Here is a 26,325-nt window from a genome sequence, read left to right on the forward strand (position 1 = left end):
CAATTGAAGCTTGGTGTTGATGTTTAAAATTATTTGCTCTTGATGAAGTAGTTACTTCCCTGATTTCATTGACATCTTTAGTAACTCCTACAATGTTTAATGCTGGCAATTCAGCCTAACAGGCACAAGTGGAATGTTTATAACCCATCGATAAAAAATCTTGCATTACTGGTGCTAGACTTGGACTAAGGTTGCCAGAATCTGAGTAACCATGTAATCCCTCCAACTGGATGGCATGAGCATCGACTTTTCGGGTTTCTGCTGGACCACTCCCCATTCTCCCACTCTTCCCTATCTCTCTGTCTCCTTTCCTCCAGCTCGCCACTCTTCTCCATTCAGAGTCATCCCCTCTCCCCATTTCATGTTGAGCCCTCCCTCCCTTATACACACCAATGACCTCCTGCCTGTCCAAATCGTTGGTTGCGTATCTTTATCTTTGCTGAGTAAATTACGCTGTTGAACCAACTGATTGTGTTTTTATTTCTAATTTTAATTAGTAATCTAATTAGCTGGTACTCTTGTGCCACCTAGCACTGGCAATGTAGGTTATTTCTTCATGGCTTGGCAAGTACCTTAGTTATACATAATTGGCAGATGAAATCAGGGTGCCAGAGTGACACAGCAGGGAGTGCTTCTGCCTCGCTGCTCCAGCCACCCAGTTGCTGACTGGCTGCAGTTTGCTTGTTATCCCTGTGACGATGTAGGTTTCTCTTGTGTGATCTGGTTCCCTCCCACATTCTGTGAGTTGGTAGGTGGGTTGGCTCTTGTAAATTACCCTTTATGTTCCTGCCCGGTTGGAGCGACATAGGGCATCAATGGACGTGTGAGAGTAAATAGGTTATCGGGAAATGTGGGTGAATCATCTGACAGGAATGCCCTCGATGGGCAAAATACCAGCCTTCGATGTGGTGAGGAATAAAATTAAACAATTTTAAAGAGACTAATCTTGTACAGTAGTTAGTGGTTATTTCTTAATGATTGTGGTGAGGTAAAAAAGTTGAAAAATCTTAACTTGATGGTTCAGCTAATGTTAATTTCGTTAAAGAATTAATTTAGGATTCAATGTTTTGATTTTGACTTTAAAATGTATAACCATGCAACCATACATTAGGGGTGGCATGGTTGACATAGTGGTTTGCACAACACTGTGTCAGCACCAGCGATTGGGACCGGGGTTCGAATCCTTTGCTGTCTGCAAGCTTTTGTAAGTTCTCCTTTTGTCTGTGTGGATTTTCCCTGGGGGCTCTGGTATCCTCCTACCATTCAAAATGTACCAGTGGCGCAGGTTAACTGAGGTAACTGTAAAATCTCGTTAGAATGTGGTAGTTGGGGTCCAAGATTTCATACCATGTTGCAGCTGAGTCACGGAACAGATGTAGGGGCAGCCGGCACGGGACTTCGGGGCAGGGGCTCCCGGCATACGATGTCAGGGCTGGGGCGGCATGCACGGGACATTGGGGCAGGGGCGGCCGGCGCGGGACATTGGGGCAGGGGCGGCCGGTGTAGGACGTCGGGGCAGGGGTGGCCAGCGTGGGACGTCGGGGCAGGGGCTCCCGGCGCGGGACGTCGGGGCTGGGGCTGCCAGCGCGGTACGTCGGGGCTGGGGCAGCTGCCGCAGAATGTCGGGGCAGTGGCTTGTCAGGCACAGGGAGTTGGGTCAACGGCTGATTGTCATCAGTCTGCCCCTTAGCAGTTTGGGGTCCACAGACACCCGCGCTATAAGCAATTCCGTGGATTAACGAATCGCGTTCTAACGAGGTTTCACTCTACTTGGGTATTATGGAACAGAAGAGCATGTTATCGTCCTGTATGTCTAAATATAAACTTAAAAAATTTAAAGTAAAAAAAAAATTAAAATAACTATTTATGAAGGATGCAGATTTTATTGTGTGGTCTCATTCTGACTTCTGTTGTATCCAAGATATTTTCAGCAAGCTTGAAAGATCAAAACCCTGGGCCTCTTGCAGATGGCAATGAAATAATCTATCGGATTCACAGTCCTGATAGTCCTGTTGTTCCACACACCTCCTCGTGTCTTCTTTGGAATCAAGCAGCTGAAAGGTGAGTGTTTTAAAAGAATCCCTTTTCCATTAACTCAAGGAGTACTGCTCTACTTCATTGTTCACTTGCTTCCAGAAGGAACAGTACCTCGTGTAAGTTGCTGAACAATCCATACAGTCTTGTAGTTCAGTCAACAAATTCTTCTCTGTTCAAATCGTCCATTTCCTGGATTTTGGGATGAGTGGATTTACTTTTATATGTGCTGTTGTGAAAGTGGAGATTGCTAGAAGTGTGTAGTAACCATCTTTATGCATTGTACAGTGTTCAGTGTGCTTGCTTGCTTGCTGCTTGAACAGGGACCTGCCTATCAAGATGCTTTTCAAATCCATATGCTCCTTCCATAATTTTTCCATTAATAACGAATATATCCTGAAGATGGCCAGTTCCCTTTTGTTTCCTTAAATGTAAGTTTGATGAACAGGGTTTCGGGGGAAGGTTAGGGTGGTTGGCAGGGATAAAATTGACAAATTCGTCAAAACCTGATGCATCACATCCATTTAACCATGGTAAATTTAGAAGCTGCTCGGCCACCCTGTTCGGAGAGGCAGACTGAAAGGCAGGTCTTTGTTAAAATTAGGTTCCATCACAATACTGGGAAGCCTTTGAAATTTGAGCATGATCAGCCAGATTTCTCAAAGTATGCAAAACCATTCTGTTTAATGGGGTTTGGGGGCTGGCAGATTAGAGACTGCTGTTTGTAAAGTTACCTGTAGTCAAGGAAAGGAGCACTACCAAGCAGGCTTTCCACCAGACATGGTCTCTGGTCTTCTTCCCTCTCAGTTGGGTATTATCCCTATTTGGCTGCCAGCACAAATTGAATTCTGAAAATAGCATATGGTAAGAAGGTCCTGACTTTGTGAAGGTTGTATCTAAGTATAATATTGGCTTAATCTAATGTCGTGGCATTGTTGTTTGCTCAGATTTTCATGTGGGAATATTAATGTTAGCATATAGGAGCCCTCAAACCAGAACGGCAGGTGTAATATTTTTATTACCTGAGATAGTCAGCTGGCTGTAACTTTCACAGATCCTCAATGCTTTCCCAAGCAAATCAATGCAATAAGTGCATTGCTGATTTTACAGGAAATACTGGCTTTGTTGTTTCAGAGAGTGCTGTGCAGAAATAGAACATCTGCTTCCACTTTGCTTGGCTTTATTGTTAAAGTGCACCTGAGGTTGCTTGATAAACAAACACGAAAACATCTGCAAACCTTTTTTTAATTCACTTTGCAAAGCATGAGAACTCCATTACAGCAAGAAGCACAGCCACTGGCAGCTAGTCTCATCCCAAGAGAGCCTGCCTCGTGTCTCACAGATTACATACAAACTTAGTTTTCCAGAACACTTGAATAAGCTTTCATCACATGTTGCTTAGAATTCCCTTGAGTTTTATTCACCAGGGTCATGTCCCTTACTCAATGATTAATAGTCTTTTACTGTCTTTGCTAAATAAGGAGTTAATTATCAGCCCAACCCTTGGTTGAAGTAAAGACAGAGAATGGAATGTGGTTAGTTCCCCTCTCTCCCAGTCAGCATTTTAATACTCAGATCCTCATTATGATCTTCTTTCTTCAAATAACAGGCCATAAATTTTCTCACAGCAGCCAACCATCCTGAGATCGAATATTTAGTAGGTAGTGTCAATCACAGTTCAAGTTACAAATTTCAAATGAAGCTGATGCACCAAGTCCTGGGTGCTTATTTGTCTTTTAAAGGGAATCTTGACCACAGGAAGTGATCAAACACAAATGGTGCATTTAACTGATTTTGCCACTGTGGTTAATTGACATGAACACAAATGGAGTAAAAATTATTGTCAGCATTTGCTGTAAGGTATAGAATGGCTCGAGGTGCCACTGGGACAAAAGTAAGTCGTTTGATTTTTTTTAAAAACCATTTCAGTCTGATAATATCTCCAACAATCTTTTCCTGTGATTTATTTTTTTAGTAGTTGGCTGACAGATTACCAGTTCTGTCACGTGGTTGATGAAGCAAGTAACTTCGTTGAATGTGCCTGTTCACACATGTCCATCTATACTGCCTCCGCCATAACAGATCAACTTTCCGTCTACAATGAAGCGTTCTTCTCCTCTGCTTTTATTTGCATATCAGGTACATAGAAAATAAAATGTCATTTCGGAAGGCACATGAAAGCAAATAATTACAGATGATTGGACAGTGAAGAAGTGTAATGTTATCCTTCCAAGAACGTAAGGGTGAAAAGCAACGGTGCTTAAATACAAATTATCCACTGATTTGATTGTGTTTAAGGTGTTACCCTTCCTTGTGGTGTAAATATACACGTTTCCATGTACAGTATAATTCAATGAGTAGCTAGAGAGAGATAGCTTAAATAACAATAAAGAGCACACAGAAGCTAAATATCTTGGATGCTGGATGCTTGAAGTAAAATGGTACAAGTCTGAAAATTTTTTTGTAGGGTGTAATTTACAGAGAGAGTGACTAAAGTGTACAAGATGCAACTGGCTGTCAGCAATCAAGTCAACATGTAGGTCGGAGGGGGTGTGTGCAATCAGGTGGGGTTGAGACCTTTTACGTTGACGATGTGGACTTTTCAGGTTCTCCCTGCAATGTGAAAGTGCTCCAATTTCCTCCCATTTCAAAAATGCATGGCCAATAGGGGAATTGAATAACTCCCACCAGGCCTTTTAAAATGAAGGTTCCCGGGTACCCTCCTGTGAACCTGCGGGGTGAAAAGGTCGGCCCGGGAATTTTAAATGGGTCTGCGGCCCTACCTCGTAGGTAGGGCTGTGCGCCCGGTAATTTTCCTGGTCCACTTGCTCCCTGCGGTGTTGAAAAGGCAAATGGCCAAGCAGGGGAAGCCTCGTGACTTCAGCGCTTGCGTGCTGCATAACACAAGCAATGAAAATTAAAAGACTCATACCTCCTGATGACAGTGGGCTGCTTCAGCGTGTGGCGACAGCAGCACAATGCGGGATGAATGGCTGTCCTCATTAGCCATAACCCCTCATGCAGCTGGAACCACTCTATATTTCCCAGAGTGGTTCCAGCTGCTTGAGGGGTTATGGGAAACGTCGGCCATACATCCCGCATTGTGCTGCCGTTATGACATGCCGAAGAGGCCCCGAAGTGAGTCGGGGGGGGGAGGGGGGGTGGGCAACTGACCAGTTGGCCAGAGAGGGAGCGGGCAGGCGACTGATGGATGGGTTGGGTGGGGGGGCGGGGGGGACTTGCTCTTACTCCTGTGAGTGCGTAACACATCATCGGTTGGGGGCAGGACCCACCTAAATTGCTAGGGACGGCAAATGTCTGTGAATTTGGACTGCAGTGTGAAAGGCCCAGGAGATCCTGTTTTCCTGGGAATTTCATCAGGTCAAATTAATGTCACTGCTTGCCTGTGGTGTGAAAACAGATACCATGTAAAGCATGGTATGATTAATGGGAATGTGGAGGGATTAAAATTAGAGTGGGATCACTGTTAAAATGAGAGCTTTGATAGTCAGCAGATGGACCAAAGAGCCTATTTCCATATGATCTCTCTCTGGCTTTATCAGTAGTAGTGGTTCAGGTTGTGGCTGAGGTTCTGTTAAGACAGCTCTCCTTTGTCATGCAACAAGAATCCACTTTTGCATCAATGGCCAGCAGATGGAGGTCTGATGTACACCACTGCATAACTCTAGAAGTGGCTTCAGACATGCCTTGTATAGTCTTAGAAGCCACTGCATGTGGTTGGAGTCAGATGTATGAGAGTTTTGAAGGTATTAAAACAATCATGATTTTTTTTTTTAATTCCATGAATTTACGAAGGATAGTACACAAAGCTTGTGCTACGTGATTGACTTTCTAAGATGGAATTTACACAATTAATTGGGGATTCTGATGTGTTTCTAACAATGTTTTAGCAATGAGGCAGTAGTAAGTTACTGGCCGTAAGTTCTTCGAAGTGCTGATTGTATCAATGCAGTTGACTTGAAAAAATGTATTTTCTAACATTTGGTTTTCAATTGTCCATTGACTTTGCTGATTGATTGGATGTGCCACTTAATCTAGAATCACCATTGTAAGGAAAGCCAATGTAGCCAACAGCAAGCAGCACATTTACATTGCGACAATAAAAGCTATAGTTTTTTTCAAATTTAGACATTTAGGCATTTCAACCCACGTGTCCGTACTGCTCAATTTATGCCCAATTAATCTACAACCCCGGTATGTTTCAAATCGTGGGAGAAAACCAGAGACATCAAGGAAAACCCTCGCAGATGCGGGGAGAACATACGAATTCCTCACAGACAGCGTGGGATTCGAACCTCCAGATTGCTGGTGCAATAAGGCATTGCACTAACCACTATGCCATCTGTACCACCCCCCATTTTGTTTCATTTATTATCACTTCACTAGAGTCAATGTGCAGATTGGTAACAATACATCAGTCTGTGATGCATTGCCAATATTTAAAAAAAAACCTTTAAGCCAATTCACCTTCCTTTCTAGTTTAATGTTTAACCTTGAATATGTACCAATAGTCCTAGTTTTCTGCCACAAATCATTGTCGGTTTTTATTGAATGCTTCCATTCAAATTTTCCTCTGGTTACTTCTTAATCTGCTGAATGTTGATTGTACAGAGATGGGAATTTTTCAGTGGTAAAAGGCGCAATGTAGATATTTCACAGAAAATGAAACTGCAAGTATTAAGCAACAACTGAAGGGGATTTTTTTTTCATATTGAAGAAGATTGATTTTCTTGTGAACTTCACCTTTGGAATATTTGTTTATTTCCCCGAAGTAAAGAGAAAAACTCGGCCCAATCAGCCATCATAAACATTGCTGCTTTTTGGAGTGTTTGATTATTCAGCGCCATTTACTACCTTTGAATTTTACAAATTCTACCTAACCTGCAGAATACTTTGAACATCTTTTTTTGTAAATCTGTAATCCAACAACCTGTGTAATTATTCGTAGAAGTGTCCTGTTGAATCCAGTCATCAGTGATTTTTTTAATGCATGCTCTCTACTTAATGACTCGCCACTAATTAAGATAATTTTCATTCCAGCAATTCGCTTTCTCAAAACAAGTTGTGTTGAACGATTCCATTAAATCTTTGCTTAACCCTTTTTAATGTAATTAAACTCAATTTGCCTTTATAACTAGTGACATTCATCCATGGCCTGCAATGTTTTGTCGACCTGTATAAACCTGCTCCTCATCAATTTAATCCTTTCACCACCTTGCAGCCCTCAATTCTATTTTTCTTGCACACATACGCTTATCTAAGAGTCTTTTAAATGTCCCAATTATGCCAGCCTCTACCACCACCCAGGCAATGCTTTCCAGGCACCTACTACTATCTGTGTAAAATTAATCTTCCTCTCATATCTCCCTTAAACTTTCCTCCGCAAGTCTTCACCAGATGTTCTCTGGTATTTGTTACTCTCACCCGGGGGGAAAAAAAGATGCTTGCTATCCACCCTACCTATACTACTCATTGACGCATACCTCAATTAAGTCACATCTCATCCTTTGTCGCTCCCATAAGTAGTCAACTTTGCTTCATAAGGCATGTTTGACAGACTCGGCAACTTCCTGGTAAATCTCCTCCTCACCCTCTCCAAAGCTTCTACATCCTGATTGGGTTGGATTTATTGAAGAGATGACAATGAGGATTAATCAGGGTAGGGCAGGGCAGTGGATAAGGACTTCATCAACAAAGCCTTTGATGAGGTCTCACATACAGGTTAGTCTGGAAGGTAAGATCCAACACGAACTGGCCAAATGTATTCAAAATTGGCTTTGTGGAAGCAGTGAGAGGGCAGTAGTGAAGGACCTTTTTTCCCCCTGATTGGAGTCCTGTGACCAGTGTTGTATCACAGGGTCAGCACTGGCTCCACAGTTGTTTGTTATCAACATTCCATAGAACACTACATAGGAAAACAGGCCATTCGGCCCTTCTGGTCTGTGCCAAGCCATCATTCCGTTAGTCCCACTGACCTACACCCATTCTACAACCTGCTTTGAATGGCTATGTATTTAACGTGATTGGTAAATTTGTGAATGACACCAACATTAATGGAGAATTTGGCATTGCGGAAGTTTACGATAGTATGTGGATCAGTTGGGAAAGTGGGCTAAGGTGTGGGAAAAGGAATTGAAATCTGTCAAATGTTGCCCTTTGATAAGTCAAACCAGGGTAGAATTTGTGTGGTGACTGGAATGGCCTGGAGCGTGTTGTAGACAAGTGAGGCTTCAGACAACAACTTTCCCTGAAAGCTGCAATTCAGGTACACATGATGGTGAAGATGGCACTTGACACATTTGCCTCAGGGGGTTCTTGACCAACTGGAAAAATGGGCTGAAACATGGCAGATGGAATTTAATGCAAACTAGTGTGAGGTGTTGCATTTTGGAAGGACAAACCAGGAAAGGGCACTGAGGAGTACTGTGGAACAGAGGGAACTGGGAATCTCAGTGGCTCTCAACCATTTTTGCTGCCCGGCCCACCTTGTTTCTGGGCAAACATGCCATGGCCCACCTGTGACAATAACTGAGCAATAATTTCAAGTCAAAGGCAGCACTGTAAGAAACACATCTTTATCTAATTTAAAGTATTTAAAGAAGCACATGGAAATACCCTGAGGTCTACCAGTGGGCATGGCATACTGGCTATCCTGAGAGATGAAAATTCTCCAGCTTTTGGATATCAAGATTAGAAATCCATCTTTCTACCCTGCAAAATAAGCTCTTTAAGTACATAAAATGGATCAAACCATGAGCAAAATACTTTTGGCTGGTGAATTTTAAGACCATTCTTGTATTTAAAATATTAGTTGTTGGTTGCAGCCAGCAGTGATGTGTTCAAAGTCTGTATAATATTCCTCTGACATCATCTCTGTTCTGTGCCCACAGCTCTTTTTCTGGCCATTTTGTCTCATTTGCTCTGTTCACGATTCTCCATGTTTGCGGCCAAACTCCTCATGCACATGATGGTTGCCTGCTTAGCAACTCAGGTAACAGTTTTCAGAAGTGTACTAATTACAAAATGTGACAATGTGTCTTATTTTTAAACAGACTGGCCATTTCATTAATGGCTGTTTTTGAATACCAGTAAATGAGACTTCAGCGGGGGAAAAAAAATCAGGATGTATGTTCGTCCTGTTCTTGGATGTGTTCATTCAAGTATCTTGCATTACATTGATGATGGTCATGACAATTATGACTATTATTAATGACGATGTAATGATGTTATTATGCTGACGGTGATGGTTATTATGCTGACGGTGATGGTTATTATGCTGACGGTGATGGTTATTATGCTGACGGTGATGGTTATTATGCTGATGGTGATCGTTATTATGCTGATGGTGATCGTTATTATGCTGACGGTGATCGTTATTATGCTGACGGTGATGGTTATTATGTTGACGGTGATGGTTATTATGTTGACGGTGATGGTTATTATGCTGACGGTGATCGTTATTATGCTGACGGTGATCGTTATTATGCAGACGGTGATGGTTATTATGTTGACGGTGATGGTTATTATGTTGACGGTGATGGTTATTATGCTGACGGTGATCGTTATTATGCTGACGGTGATCGTTATTATGCTGACGGTGATAGTTATTATGCTGACGGTGATCGTTATTATGCTGACGGTGATCGTTATTATGCTGACGGTGATCGTTATAATGCTGACGGTGATCGTTATTATGCTGACGGTGATCGTTATTATCCTGACGGTGATCGTTATTATGCTGACGGTGATCGTTATTATGCTGACGGTGATCGTTATTATGCTGACGGTGATGGTTATTATGCTGACGGTGGTCTGTATTATGCTGACGGTGATGGTTGTTATGCTGATGGTGATCGTTATTATGCTGACGGTGAAGGTTATTATGCTGACGGTGATCGTTATTATCCTGACAATGATCATTATTATGCTGACGGTGATCGTTAATTTGCTGACGGTGATGGTTATTATGCTGACGGTGATCGGTATTATGCTGACGGTGATCGTTATTATGCTGACGGTGATCGTTATTATCCTGACAGTGATCGTTATTATGCTGACGGTGATGGTTAGTATGCTGACGGTGATCGTTATTATCCTGACAGTGATCATTCTTATGCTGACGGTGATGGTTATTATGCTGACGGTGGTCTGTATTATGCTGATGGTGATGGTTATTATGCTGACGGTGATGGTTATTATGCTGACGGTGATGGTTATTATGCTGACGGTGATCGTTATTATGCTGACGGTGATCGTTATTATCCTGACGATGATCGTTATTATGCTGACGGTGATGGTTATTATGCTGACGGTGATGGTTATTATGCTGACGGTGATGGTTATGATGCTGACGGTGATGGTTATTATGCTGACGGTGCTCTGTATTATGCTGACGGTGGTCTGTATTATGATGACGGTGGTCTGTATTATGCTGACGGTGATGGTTATTATGCTGACGGTGATGGTTATTATGCTGACGGTGATCGATATTATGCTGACGGTGATCGTTATTATGTTGACGGTGATCGTTATTATGCCGACGGTGATCGTTATTATGCTGATGGTGATGGTTATTATGCTGACGGTGGTCTGTATTATGCTGACGGTGATGGTTATTATGCTGACGGTGATGGTTATTATGCTGACGGTGATGGTAATTATGCTGACGGTGATCGTTATGATGCTGACGATAATCGTTATGATGCTGACGGTGATGGTTATTATGCTGACGATTATGGTTATTATGCTTACGGTGATGGTTATTATGCTGACGGTGATAGTTATTATGCTGACGGTGATCGTTATTATGCTGATGGTGATGGTTATTATGCTGACGGTGGTCTGTATTATGCTGACTGTGATGGTTATTATGCTGACGGTGATCGTTATGATGCTGACGGTAATCGTTATTATGCTGACGGTGATGGTTATTATGCTGACGGTTATGGTTATTATGCTTACGGTGATGGTTATTATGCTGACGGTGATCGTTATTATGCAGACGGTGATCGTTATTATGCTGACGGTGATCGTTATTATGCTGACGGTGATCGTTATTATGCCGACGGTGATCGTTATTATGCCGACGGTGATCGTTATTATGCTGACGGTGATGGTTATTATGCTGACTGTGATGGTTATTATGCTGACGGTGATGGTTATTATGCTGACGGTGATGGTTATTATGCTGACGGTAATCGTTATTATGCTGACGGTGATCATTATTATCCTGACGGTGATGGTTATTATGCTGACGGTGATGGTTATTATGCTGACGGTGATCGTTATTATCCTGACGGTGATCGTTATTTTGCTGACGGTGATGGTTATTATGCTGACGGTGATGGTTATTATGCTGACGGTGAATGTTATTATGCTGACGGTGATGGTTATTATGCTGACCGTGATGGTTATTATGCTGACGGTGATGGTTATTATGATGACATTGATGGTTATTATGCTGACGGTGGTGGTTATTATGCTGACGGTGATGGTTATTATGCTGACGGTGTTCGTTATTATGCTGACGGTGATGGTTATTATGCTGACGGTGATGGTTATTATGCTGACGGTGATGGTTATTATGCTGACGGTGATGGTTATTATGCTGACGGTGATGGTTATTATGCTGACGGTGATGGTTATTATGCTGACGGTGATCGTTATTATACTGACGGTGATGGTTATTATGCTGACGGTGATCGTTATTATCTTGACGGTGATCGTTATTATGCTGACGGTGATGGTTATTATGCTGACGGTGATGGTTATTATGCTGACGGTGGTCTGTATTATGCTGACGGTGATGGTTATTATGCTGACGGTGATGGTTATTATGCTGACGGTGATGGTAATTATGCTGACGGTGATCGTTATGACGCTGACGGTGATCGTTATGACGCTGACGGTGATGGTTATTATGCTGACGGTTATGGTTATTATGCTTACGGTGATGGTTATTATGCTGACGGTGATAGTTATTATGCTGACGGTGATCGTTATTATGCTGATGGTGATGGTTATTATGCTGACGGTGGTCTGTATTATGCTGACGGTGATGGTTATTATGCTGACGGTGATGGTTATTATGCTGACGATGATGGTAATTATGCTGACGGTGATCGTTATTATGCTGACGGTGATGGTTATTATGCTGACGGTTATGGTTATTATGCTTACGGTGATGGTTATTATGCTGACGGTGATAGTTATTATGCTGACGGTGATCGTTATTATGGTTACGGTGATCGTTATTATACTGACGGTGATCGTTATTATGCTGACGGTGATGGTTATTATGCTGACGGTGATGGTTATTATGCTGACGGTGATGGTTATTATGCTGACGGTGAACGTTATTATGCTGACGGTGATCGTTATTATGCTCACAGTGATGGTTATTATGCTGACGGTGATGGTTATTATGATGACATTGATGGTTATTATGCTGACGGTGGTGGTTATTATGCTGACGGTGGTGGTTATTATGCTGACGGTGATTGTTATTATGCTGACGGTGTTCGTTATTATGCTGACGGTGATTGTTATTATGCTGACGGTGATCGTTATTATCCTGACGGTGATGGTTATTATGCTGACGGTGATCATTATTGTGCTGACGGTGATCGTTATTATCCTGACGGTGATGGTTATTATGCTGACGGTGATGGTTATTATGCTGACGGTGATCGTTATTATCCTGACGGTGATCGTTATTATGCTGACGGTGATAGTTATTATGCTGACGGTGATGGTTATTATGCTGACGGTGGTCTGTATTATGCTGACGGTGATGGTTATTATGCTGACGGTGATGGTTATTATGCTGACGGTGATGGTTATTATGCTGACGGTGATGGTTATTATGCTGACGGTGATGGTTATTATGCTGACGGTGGTCTGTATTATGCTGACGGTGGTCTGTATTATGCTTACGGTGATGGTTATTATGCTGATGGTGATGGTTATTATGCTGATGGTGATGGTTATTATGCTGATGGTGATGGTTATTATGCTGACAGTTATCGTTATTATGCTGACGGTGATCGTTATTATCCAGACGAAGATCGTTATTATGCTGACGGTGATCGTTATTTCCTGACGGTGATCGTTATTATGCTGACGGTGATGGTTATTATGCTGACGGTGATGGTTATTATGCTGACGGTGGTCTGTATTATGCCGACGGTGGTCTGTATTATGCTAACAGTGGTCTGTATTATGATGACGGTGATGATTATTATGCTGACGGTGATGGTTATTATGCTGACGGTGGTCGTTATTATCCTGACGGTGGTCGTTATTATCCTGACGGTGGTCGTTATTATGCTGACGGTGATGGTTATTATGCTGACGTTGATGTTTATTATGCTGACGGTGATGGTTATTATGCTGACGGTGATGGTTATTATGATGACGGTGATCGTTTTTATGCTGACGGTTATGGTTATTATGCTGACGGTGATGGTTATTATGCTGACGGTGATGGTTATTATGCTGACGGTGATGGTTATTATGCTGACGGTGATGGTTATTATGCTGACGGTGATGGTTATTATGCTGACGGTGATGGTTATTATGCTGACGGTGATCGTTATTATGCTGACGGTGGTCGTTATTATGCTGACGGTGATCGTTATTATCCTGACGGTGATCGTTATTATCCTGACGGTGATCGTTATTATGCTGACGGTGATGGTTATTATGCTGACGGTGATCGTTATTATCCTGACGGTGATCGTTATTATCCTGACGGTGATCGTTATTATGCTGACGGTGATGGTTATTATGCTGACGGTGATCGTTATTATGATGACATTGATGGTTATTATGCTGACGGTGATGGTTATTATGCTGACGGTGATGGTTATTATGCTGACGGTGATGGTTATTATACTGACGGTGATCGTTATTCTCCTGACGGTGATCGTTATTATGCTGACGGTGATCGTTATTATGCTGACGGTGATGGTTATTATGCTGACGGTGATCGTTATTATGCTGACGGTGATGGTTATTATGCTGACGGTGATGGTTATTATGATGACATTGATGGTTATTATGCTGACGGTGGTGGTTATTATGCTGACGGTGATGGTTATTATGCTGACGGTGATGGTTATTATGCTGATGGTGTTCGTTATTATGCTGACGGTGATGGTTATTATGCTGACGGTGATCGTTATTATCCTGACGGTGATGGTTATTATGCTGACGGTGGTCTGTATTATGCTGACGGTGATGGTTATTATGCTGACGGTGATGGTTATTATGCTGACGGTGATGGTTATTATGCTGACGGTGATGGTTATTATGCTGACGGTGATCGTTATTATCCTGACGGTGATCGTTATTATGCTGACGGTGATCGTTATTATGCTGACGGTGATCGTTATTATCCTGACTGTGATGGTTATTATGCTGACGGTGAGGGTTATTATGCTGACGGTGATGGTTATTATGCTGACGGTGATGGTTATTATGCTGACGGTGATGGTTATTATGCTTACGGTGATGGTTATTATGCTGACGGTGATGGTTATTATGCTGACGGTGGTCTGTATTATGCCGACGGTGGTCTGTATTATGCTAACAGTGGTCTGTATTATGATGACGGTGATGATTATTATGCTGACGGTGATGGTTATTATGCTGACGGTGGTCGTTATTATCCTGACGGTGGTCGTTATTATCCTGACGGTGGTCGTTATTATGCTGACGGTGATGGTTATTATGCTGACGTTGATGTTTATTATGCTGACGGTGATGGTTATTATGCTGACGGTGATGGTTATTATGCTGACGGTGATCGTTTTTATGCTGACGGTTATGGTTATTATGCTGACGGTGATGGTTATTATGCTGACGGTGATGGTTATTATGCTGACGGTGATGGTTATTATGCTGACGGTGATGGTTATTATGCTGACGGTGATGGTTATTATGCTGACGGTGATGGTTATTATGCTGACGGTGATCGTTATTATGCTGACGGTGGTCGTTATTATGCTGACGGTGATCGTTATTATCCTGACGGTGATCGTTATTATCCTGACGGTGATCGTTATTATGCTGACGGTGATGGTTATTATGCTGACGGTGATCGTTATTATCCTGACGGTGATCGTTATTATCCTGACGGTGATCGTTATTATGCTGACGGTGATGGTTATTATCCTGACGGTGATCGTTATTATCCTGACGGTGATCGTTATTATCCTGACGGTGATCGTTATTATGATGACATTGATGGTTATTATGCTGACGGTGATGGTTATTATGCTGACGGTGATGGTTATTATGCTGACGGTGATGGTTATTATACTGACGGTGATCGTTATTCTCCTGACGGTGATCGTTATTATGCTGACGGTGATCGTTATTATGCTGACGGTGATGGTTATTATGCTGACGGTGATCGTTATTATGCTGACGGTGATGGTTATTATGCTGACGGTGATGGTTATTATGATGACATTGATGGTTATTATGCTGACGGTGGTGGTTATTATGCTGACGGTGATGGTTATTATGCTGACGGTGATGGTTATTATGCTGATGGTGTTCGTTATTATGCTGACGGTGATGGTTATTATGCTGACGGTGATCGTTATTATCCTGACGGTGATGGTTATTATGCTGACGGTGGTCTGTATTATGCTGACGGTGATGGTTATTATGCTGACGGTGATGGTTATTATGCTGACGGTGATGGTTATTATGCTGAGAGTGATGGTTATTATGCTGACGGTGATCGTTATTATCCTGACGGTGATCGTTATTATGCTGACGGTGATCGTTATTATGCTGACGGTGATCGTTATTATCCTGACTGTGATGGTTATTATGCTGACGGTGATGGTTATTATGCTGACGGTGATGGTTATTATGCTGACGGTGATGGTTATTATGCTGACGGTGATGGTTATTATGCTTACTTTGATGGTTATTATGCTGACGGTGATCATTATTATGCTGACGGTGATCGTTATTATCCTGATGATGATCGTTATTATGCTGACGGTGATAGTTATTATGCTGATGGTGATGGTTATTATGCTGACGGTGGTCTGTATTATGCTGACGGTGATGGTTATTATGCTGACGGTGATGGTTATTATGCTGACGGTGATGGTAATTATGCTGACGGTGATCGTTATGATGCTGACGATAATCGTTATGATGCTGACGGTGATGGTTATTATGCTGACGATTATGGTTATTATGCTTACGGTGATGGTTATTATGCTGACGGTGATAGTTATTATGCTGACGGTGATCGTTATTATGCTGATGGTGATGGTTATTATGCTGACGGTGGTCTGTATTATGCTGACTGTGATGGTTATTATGCTGACGGTGATCGTTATGATGCTGACGGTAATCGTTATTATGCTGACGGTGATGGTTATTATGCTGACGGTTATGGTTATTATGCTTACGGTGATGGTTATTATGCTGACGGTGATCGTTTTTATGCTGACGGTTATGGTTATTATGCTGACGGTGATCGTTATGATGCTGACGGTAATCGTTATTATGCTGACGGTGATGGTTATTATGCTGACGGTTATGGTTATTATGCTTACGGTGATGGTTATTATGCTGACGGTGATAGTTATTATGCTGACGGTGATCGTTATTATGCTGACGGTGATCGTTATTATGCTGACGGTGATCGTTATTATGCCGACGGTGATCGTTATTATGCCGACGGTGATCGTTATTATGCTGACGGTGATGGTTATTATGCTGACGGTGATGGTTATTATGCTGACGGTGATGGTTATTATGCTGACGGTGATGGTTATTATGCTGACGGTAATCGTTATTATGCTGACGGTGATCATTATTATCCTGACGGTGATGGTTATTATGCTGACGGTGATGGTTATTATGCTGACGGTGATCGTTATTATCCTGACGGTGATCGTTATTTTGCTGACGGTGATGGTTATTATGCTGACGGTGATGGTTATTATGCTGACGGTGAATGTTATTATGCTGACGGTGATGGTTATTATGCTGACCGTGATGGTTATTATGCTGACGGTGATGGTTATTATGATGACATTGATGGTTATTATGCTGACGGTGGTGGTTATTATGCTGACGGTGATGGTTATTATGCTGACGGTGTTCGTTATTATGCTGATGGTGATGGTTATTATGCTGACGGTGATGGTTATTATGCTGACGGTGATGGTTATTATGCTGACGGTGATGGTTATTATGCTGACGGTGATGGTTATTATGCTGACGGGGATGGTTATTATGCTGACGGTGATCGTTATTATACTGACGGTGATGGTTATTATGCTGACGGTGATCGTTATTATCTTGACGGTGATCGTTATTATGCTGACGGTGATGGTTATTATGCTGACGGTGATGGTTATTATGCTGACGGTGGTCTGTATTATGCTGACGGTGATGGTTATTATGCTGACGGTGATGGTTATTATGCTGACGGTGATGGTAATTATGCTGACGGTGATCGTTATGATGCTGACGGTAATCGTTATGACGCTGACGGTGATGGTTATTATGCTGACGGTTATGGTTATTATGCTTACGGTGATGGTTATTATGCTGACGGTGATAGTTATTATGCTGACGGTGATCGTTATTATGCTGATGGTGATGGTTATTATGCTGACGGTGGTCTGTATTATGCTGACGGTGATGGTTATTATGCTGACGGTGATGGTTATTATGCTGACGATGATGGTAATTATGCTGACGGTGATCGTTATTATGCTGACGGTGATGGTTATTATGCTGACGGTTATGGTTATTATGCTTACGGTGATGGTTATTATGCTGACGGTGATAGTTATTATGGTTACGGTGATCGTTATTATACTGACGGTGATCGTTATTATGCTGACGGTGATGGTTATTATGCTGACGGTGATGGTTATTATGCTGACGGTGATGGTTATTATGCTGACGGTGAACGTTATTATGCTGACGGTGATCGTTATTATGCTCACGGTGATGGTTATTATGCTGACGGTGATGGTTATTATGATGACATTGATGGTTATTATGCTGACGGTGGTGGTTATTATGCTGACGGTGGTGGTTATTATGCTGACGGTGATGGTTATTATGCTGACGGTGTTCGTTATTATGCTGACGGTGATTGTTATTATGCTGACGGTGATCGTTATTATCCTGACGGTGATGGTTATTATGCTGACGGTGATCATTATTGTGCTGACGGTGATCGTTATTATCCTGACGGTGATCGTTATTATGCTGACGGTGATAGTTATTATGCTGACGGTGATGGTTATTATGCTGACGGTGGTCTGTATTATGCTGACGGTGATGGTTATTATGCTGACGGTGATGGTTATTATGCTGACGGTGATGGTTATTATGCTGACGGTGATGGTTATTATGCTGACGGTGGTCTGTATTATGCTGACGGTGGTCTGTATTATGCTTACGGTGATGGTTATTATGCTGATGGTGATGGTTATTATGCTGATGGTGATGGTTATTATGCTGACAGTTATCGTTATTATGCTGACGGTGATCGTTATTATCCAGACGAAGATCGTTATTATGCTGACGGTGATCGTTATTTCCTGACGGTGATCGTTATTATGCTGACGGTGATGGTTATTATGCTGACGGTGATGGTTATTATGCTGACGGTGGTCTGTATTATGCCGACGGTGGTCTGTATTATGCTAACAGTGGTCTGTATTATGATGACGGTGATGATTATTATGCTGACGGTGATGGTTATTATGCTGACGGTGGTCGTTATTATCCTGACGGTGGTCGTTATTATCCTGACGGTGGTCGTTATTATGCTGACGGTGATGGTTATTATGCTGACGTTGATGTTTATTATGCTGACGGTGATGGTTATTATGCTGACGGTGATGGTTATTATGCTGACGGTGATCGTTTTTATGCTGACGGTTATGGTTATTATGCTGACGGTGATGGTTATTATGCTGACGGTGATGGTTATTATGCTGACGGTGATGGTTATTATGCTGACGGTGATGGTTATTATGCTGACGGTGATGGTTATTATGCTGACGGTGATGGTTATTATGCTGACGGTGATCGTTATTATGCTGACGGTGGTCGTTATTATGCTGACGGTGATCGTTATTATCCTGACGGTGATCGTTATTATCCTGACGGTGATCGTTATTATGCTGACGGTGATGGTTATTATGCTGACGGTGATCGTTATTATGATGACATTGATGGTTATTATGCTGACGGTGATGGTTATTATGCTGACGGTGATGGTTATTATGCTGACGGTGATGGTTATTATACTGACGGTGATCGTTATTCTCCTGACGGTGATCGTTATTATGCTGACGGTGATCGTTATTATGCTGACGGTGATGGTTATTATGCTGACGGTGGTCTGTATTATGCTGACGGTGATGGTTATTATGCTGACGGTGATGGTTATTATGCTGACGGTGATCGTTATTATGCTGACGGTGATCGTTATTATCCTGACGGTGATCGTTATTATGCTGACGGTGATAGTTATTATGCTGACGGTGATGGTTATTATGCTGATGGTGGTCTGTATTATGCTGACGGTGATGGTTATTATGCTGACGGTGATGGTTATTATGCTGACGGTGATGGTAATTATGCTGACGGTGATCGTTATGATGCTGACGGTAATCGTTATTATGCTGACGGTGATGGTTATTATGCTGACGGTTATGTTTATTATGCTGACGGTGATGGTTATTATGCTGACGGTGATGGTTATTATGCTGACGGTGATAGTTATTATGCTGACGGTGATCGTTATTATGCTGACGGTGATCTTTATTATGCTGACGGTGATCGTTATTATCCTGACGGTGATGGTTATTATGCTGACGGTGATGGTTATTATGCTGACGGTGATGGTTATTATGCTGACGGTGATGGTTATTATGCTGACGGTGATGGTTATTATGCTGACGGTGATGGTTATTATGCTGACGGTGATCGTTATGATGCTGACGGTAATCGTTATGATGCTGACGGTGATGGTTATTATGCTGACGGTTATGGTTATTATGCTTACGGTGATGGTTATTATGCTGACGGTGATAGTTATTATGCTGACGGTGATCGTTATTATGCTGATGGTGATGGTTATTATGCTGACGGTGTTCTGTATTATGCTGACTGTGATGGTTATTATGCTGACGGTGATGGTAATTATGCTGACGGTGATCGTTATGATGCTGACGGTAATCGTTATTATGCTGACGGTGATGGTTATTATGCTGACGGTTATGGTTATTATGCTTACGGTGATGGTTATTATGCTGACGGTGATAGTTATTATGCTGACGGTGATCGTTATTATGCTGACGGTGATCGTTATTATGCTGACGGTGATCGTTATTATGCCGACGGTGATCGTTATTATGCCGATGGTGATCGTTATTATGCTGACGGTGATGGTTATTATGCTGACTGTGATGTTTATTATGCTGACGGTGATGGTTATTATGCTGACGGTGATGGTTATTATGCTGACGGTGATGGTTATTATGCTGACGGTGATGGTTATTATGCTGACGGTGATGGTTATTATGCTGACGGTGGTCTGTATTATGCTGACGGTGGTCTGTATTATGCTGACGGTGGTCTGTATTATGCTGACGGTGGTCTGTATTATGCTGACGGTGGTCTGTATTATGCTGACGGTGATGGTTTTTATGCTGACGGTGATGGTTTTTATGCTGACGGTGATGGTTATTATCTGCCCCGGTCCGGGCAGTATGGACCGACCTAGGAGGGGAGGCAGGCCCCTCCAGCCCGGGTAAGAAACCTGCATAGGAGAAGGCCACTCCGATATAAAACCTACGACCCAAGGACCTCGCTGCCACGTCCCAGCTTGCTTGGCTACGGCACACGAACCATGGGTGTAAAGGGTGGGGCCAGTACTGCGCGCACTGCACTCCACCTAAAAGCTCCTTTGCGCCAGCCCGAGGACAGGTCCACGTCCTCCCCCTCCACGTCCTCCCCCTCCACATCCTCCCCCTCAAAAGATGCTCACAAACTCAAGCTAGCATGCTGGAACATCAGAACCATGCTAGACAAGGCTGACAGCCACCGACCTGAACGTCGGTCTGCCCTCATTGCACATGAACTCCTCAGACTTGACATCGACATAGCCGCTTTCAGTGAAGTCCGCCTGGCAGATGTAGGCAGCCTCCAAGAACGCGGCGCAGGCTACACACTCTACTGGCCTGGCAAGCCTTCGGATGAACGACGCCTATCTGGTGTAGGCTTCATGGTCAAGAGCTTCATTGCCTCCAAACTCGAAAACCTTCCGACAGGCCTCTCGGACCGAATCATGTCCATGCGACTCCCCCTTCAAAACAAGCATCGCATCATCCTCATCAGTGTCTATGCTCCAACCCTCCAGGCGGAACCAGCAGAAAAGAACAAGTTCTACACCGACCTGCGCAACCTCATCCAACGTACCCCTACAGCCGACAAGGTTGTCATCCTGGGCGACTTCAACGCTCGTGTCGGCAAAGACTCAGAAACCTGGCCAGGAATCCTGGGCAAGCATGGCGTCGGCAAGTGCAACGACAATGGGCGCCTCCTGTTGGAGCTCTGCGCAGAACAGCGACTTGTCGTTACAAACACCCTTTTTCAGCAGAGGGACAGCCTTAAGACCACCTGGATGCATCCCCGATCCAAACACTGGCACCTCCTGGACTACATCCTGGTGCGAGAAAGTGACAAACAAGATGTGCTCCACACCAGGGTCATGCCTAGCGCGGAATGCCACACTGACCACCGGCTGGTTCGCTGCAAGCTCAACCTTCACTTCAATCCAAAGCCCAGGAACAATAAAGCCCCCAGAAAGAGGTTCAATGTTGGAAACCTGCAGTCAGACGAAGCGAGAGGAAACTTCCAGGCAAACCTCAAAGCAAAGCTCGACGTTGCAACCCGCCTCACGGACACGTCCCCTGAAACCCTCTGGGATCAGTTGAAGACTACCATACTGCAATCCACTGAAGAGGTACTGGGCTTCTCCTCCAGGAAAAACAAGGACTGGTTTGACGAAAACAGCCAGGAAATCCAGGAGCTGCTGGCAAAGAAGCGAGCTGCCCACCAGGCTCACCTTACAAAGCCGTCCTGTCCAGAGAAGAAACAAGCCTTCCGTCGCGCATGCAGCCATCTTCAGCGCAAACTCCGGGAGATCCAAAATGAGTGGCGGACTAGCCTCGCCAAACGAACCCAGCTCAGCGCGGACATTGGCGACTTCAGGGGTTTCTACGAGGCTCTAAAGGCTGTGTACGGCCCCTCACCCCAAGTCCAAAGCCCGCTGCGCAGCTCAGACGGCAAAGTCATCCTCAGCGACAAGATCTCCATCCTCAACCGATGGTCAGAACACTTCCAATCTCTTTTCAGTGCCAACCGCTCAGTCCAAGATTCCGCCCTGCTCCAGCTCCCTCAACAGCCCCTAAGGCTAGAGCTGGATGAGGTTCCCACCCTGGATGAGACATATAAGGCAATCGAACAACTGAAAAGTGGCAAAGCAGCAGGTATGGATGGAATCCCCCCAGAGGTCTGGAAGGCTGGCGGCAAAACTCTGCATGCCAAACTGCATGAGTGTTTCAAGCTTTGTTGGGACCAAGGTAAACTGCCTCAGGATCTTCGTGATGCCACCATCATCACCCTGTACAAAAACAAAGGCGAGAAATCAGACTGCTCAAACTACAGGGGAATCACGTTGCTCTCCATTGCAGGCAAAATCTTCGCTAGGATTCTACTAAATAGAATAATACCTAGTGTCGCCGAGAATATTCTCCCAGAATCACAGTGCGGCTTTCGCGCAAACAGAGGAACCACTGACATGGTCTTTGCCCTCAGACAGCTCCAAGAAAAGTGCAGAAAACAAAACAAAGGACTCTACATCACCTTTGTTGACCTCACCAAAGCCTTCGACACCGTGAGCAGGAAAGGGCTTTGGCAAATACTAGAGCGCATCGGATGTCCCCCAAAGTTCCTCAACATGATTATCCAACTGCACGAAAACCAACAAGGTCGGGTCAGATACAGCAATGAGCTCTCTGAACCCTTCTCCATTAACAATGGCGTGAAGCAAGGCTGTGTTCTCGCACCAACCCTCTTTTGAATCTTCTTCAGCATGATGATGAACCAAGCCATGAAAGACCCCAACAATGAAGACGCTGTTTACATCCGGTACCGCACGGATGGCAGTCTCTTCAATCTGAGGCGCCTGCAAGCTCACACCAAGACACAAGAGAAACTTGTCCGTGAACTACTCTTTGCAGATGATGCCGCTTTAGTTGCCCATTCAGAGTCAGCTCTTCAGCGCTTGACGTCCTGCTTTGCGGAAACTGCCAAAATGTTTGGCCTGGAAGTCAGCCTGAAGAAAACTGAGGTCCTCCATCAGCCAGCTCCCCACCATGACTACCAGCCCCCCCACATCTCCATCGGGCACACAAAACTCAAAACGGTCAACCAGTTTACCTATCTCGGCTGCACCATTTCATCAGATGCAAGGATCGACAATGAGATAGACAACAGACTCGCCAAGGCAAATAGCGCCTTTGGAAGACTACACAAAAGAGTCTGGAAAAACAACCAACTGAAAAACCTCACAAAGATAAGCGTATACAGAGCCGTTGTCATACCCACACTCCTGTTCGGCTCCGAATCATGGGTCCTCTACCGGCACCACCTACGGCTCCTAGAACGCTTCCACCAGCGTTGTCTCCGCTCCATCCTCAACATCCATTGGAGCGCTTACACCCCTAACGTCGAAGTACTCGAGATGGCAGAGGTCGACAGCATCGAGTCCACGCTGCTGAAGATCCAGCTGCACTGGATGGGTCACGTCTCCAGAATGGAGGACCATCGCCTTCCCAAGATAGTGTTATATGGCGAGCTCTCCACTGGCCACCGTGACAGAGGTGCACCAAAGAAAAGGTACAAGGACTGCCTAAAGAAATCTCTTGGTGCCTGCCACATTGACCACCGCCAGTGGGCTGATAACGCCTCAAACCGTGCATCTTGGCGCCTCACAGTTTGGCGGGCAGCAACCTCCTTTGAAGAAGACCGCAGAGCCCACCTCACTGACAAAAGGCAAAGGAGGAAAAACCCAACACCCAACCCCAACCAACCAATTTTCCCTTGCAACCGCTGCAATCGTGTCTGCCTGTCCCGCATCGGACTTGTCAGCCACAAACGAGCCTGCAGCTGACGTGGACTTTTTACCCCCTCCATAAATCTTCGTCCGCGAAGCCAAGCCAAAGAAAGAAGAAGATGGTTATCATGCTGACGGTGATCGTTATTATGTTGACGGTGATGGTTATTATGCTGACGGTGATGGTTATTATGACGACGGTGATCGTTATTATGCTGACGGTGATGGTTATTATGCTGACGGTGATGGTTATTATGCTGATGGTGATGGTTATTATCCTGACGATGTTCGTTATTATGCTGACGGTGATGGTTATTATCCTGACGATGTTCGTTATTATGCTGACGGTGATGGTTATTATGCTGACGGTGATGGTTATTATGCTGACGGTGATGGTTATTATGCTGACGGTGATGGTTATTATGCTGACGGTGATGGTTATTATGCTGACGGTGGTCTGTATTATGCTGACGGTGGTCTGTATTATGCTTACGGTGATGGTTATTATGCTGATGGTGATGGTTATTATGCTGATGGTGATGGTTATTATGCTGATGGTGATGGTTATTATGCTGACAGTTATCGTTATTATGCTGACGGTGATCGTTATTATCCAGACGAAGATCGTTATTATGCTGACGGTGATCGTTATTTCCTGACGGTGATCGTTATTATGCTGACGGTGATGGTTATTATGCTGACGGTGATGGTTATTATGCTGACGGTGGTCTGTATTATGCCGACGGTGGTCTGTATTATGCTAACAGTGGTCTGTATTATGATGACGGTGATGATTATTATGCTGACGGTGATGGTTATTATGCTGACGGTGGTCGTTATTATCCTGACGGTGGTCGTTATTATCCTGACGGTGGTCGTTATTATGCTGACGGTGATGGTTATTATGCTGACGTTGATGTTTATTATGCTGACGGTGATGGTTATTATGCTGACGGTGATGGTTATTATGATGACGGTGATCGTTTTTATGCTGACGGTGATGGTTATTATGCTGACGGTGATGGTTATTATGCTGACGGTGATGGTTATTATGCTGACGGTGATGGTTATTATGCTGACGGTGATGGTTATTATGCTGACGGTGATGGTTATTATGCTGACGGTGATGGTTATTATGCTGACGGTGATCGTTATTATGCTGACGGTGGTCGTTATTATGCTGACGGTGATCGTTATTATCCTGACGGTGATCGTTATTATCCTGACGGTGATCGTTATTATGCTGACGGTGATGGTTATTATGCTGACGGTGATCGTTATTATCCTGACGGTGATCGTTATTATCCTGACGGTGATCGTTATTATGCTGACGGTGATGGTTATTATGCTGACGGTGATCGTTATTATGATGACATTGATGGTTATTATGCTGACGGTGATGGTTATTATGCTGACGGTGATGGTTATTATGCTGACGGTGATGGTTATTATACTGACGGTGATCGTTATTCTCCTGACGGTGATCGTTATTATGCTGACGGTGATCGTTATTATGCTGACGGTGATGGTTATTATGCTGACGGTGATCGTTATTATGCTGACGGTGATGGTTATTATGCTGACGGTGATGGTTATTATGATGACATTGATGGTTATTATGCTGACGGTGGTGGTTATTATGCTGACGGTGATGGTTATTATGCTGACGGTGATGGTTATTATGCTGATGGTGTTCGTTATTATGCTGACGGTGATGGTTATTATGCTGACGGTGATCGTTATTATCCTGACGGTGATGGTTATTATGCTGACGGTGGTCTGTATTATGCTGACGGTGATGGTTATTATGCTGACGGTGATGGTTATTATGCTGACGGTGATGGTTATTATGCTGACGGTGATGGTTATTATGCTGACGGTGATCGTTATTATCCTGACGGTGATCGTTATTATGCTGACGGTGATCGTTATTATGCTGACGGTGATCGTTATTATCCTGACTGTGATGGTTATTATGCTGACGGTGAGGGTTATTATGCTGACGGTGATGGTTATTATGCTGACGGTGATGGTTATTATGCTGACGGTGATGGTTATTATGCTTACGGTGATGGTTATTA

At 43.7% G+C, this 26,325-nt stretch overlaps 1 protein-coding gene across 1 annotated transcript in view; it reads left to right on the plus strand.

Moving 5' to 3' along the window:
• adgrv1 (adhesion G protein-coupled receptor V1) overlaps positions 1-26,325 on the plus strand; it is a 537,083-nt gene that overhangs the window by 335,234 nt on the left and 175,524 nt on the right. Inside the window, exons 82-84 of the mRNA XM_069918000.1 lie at positions 1,922-2,061; positions 4,013-4,173; positions 8,946-9,046. Of these exons, the coding sequence (XP_069774101.1) occupies positions 1,922-2,061; positions 4,013-4,173; positions 8,946-9,046 (402 nt within the window). The remainder of the gene's footprint in view (positions 1-1,921; positions 2,062-4,012; positions 4,174-8,945; positions 9,047-26,325) is intronic.

This window comes from Narcine bancroftii, chromosome 1 (assembly GCF_036971445.1).
Source record: "Narcine bancroftii isolate sNarBan1 chromosome 1, sNarBan1.hap1, whole genome shotgun sequence".
NCBI classification, from domain to species: domain Eukaryota; kingdom Metazoa; phylum Chordata; class Chondrichthyes; order Torpediniformes; family Narcinidae; genus Narcine; species Narcine bancroftii.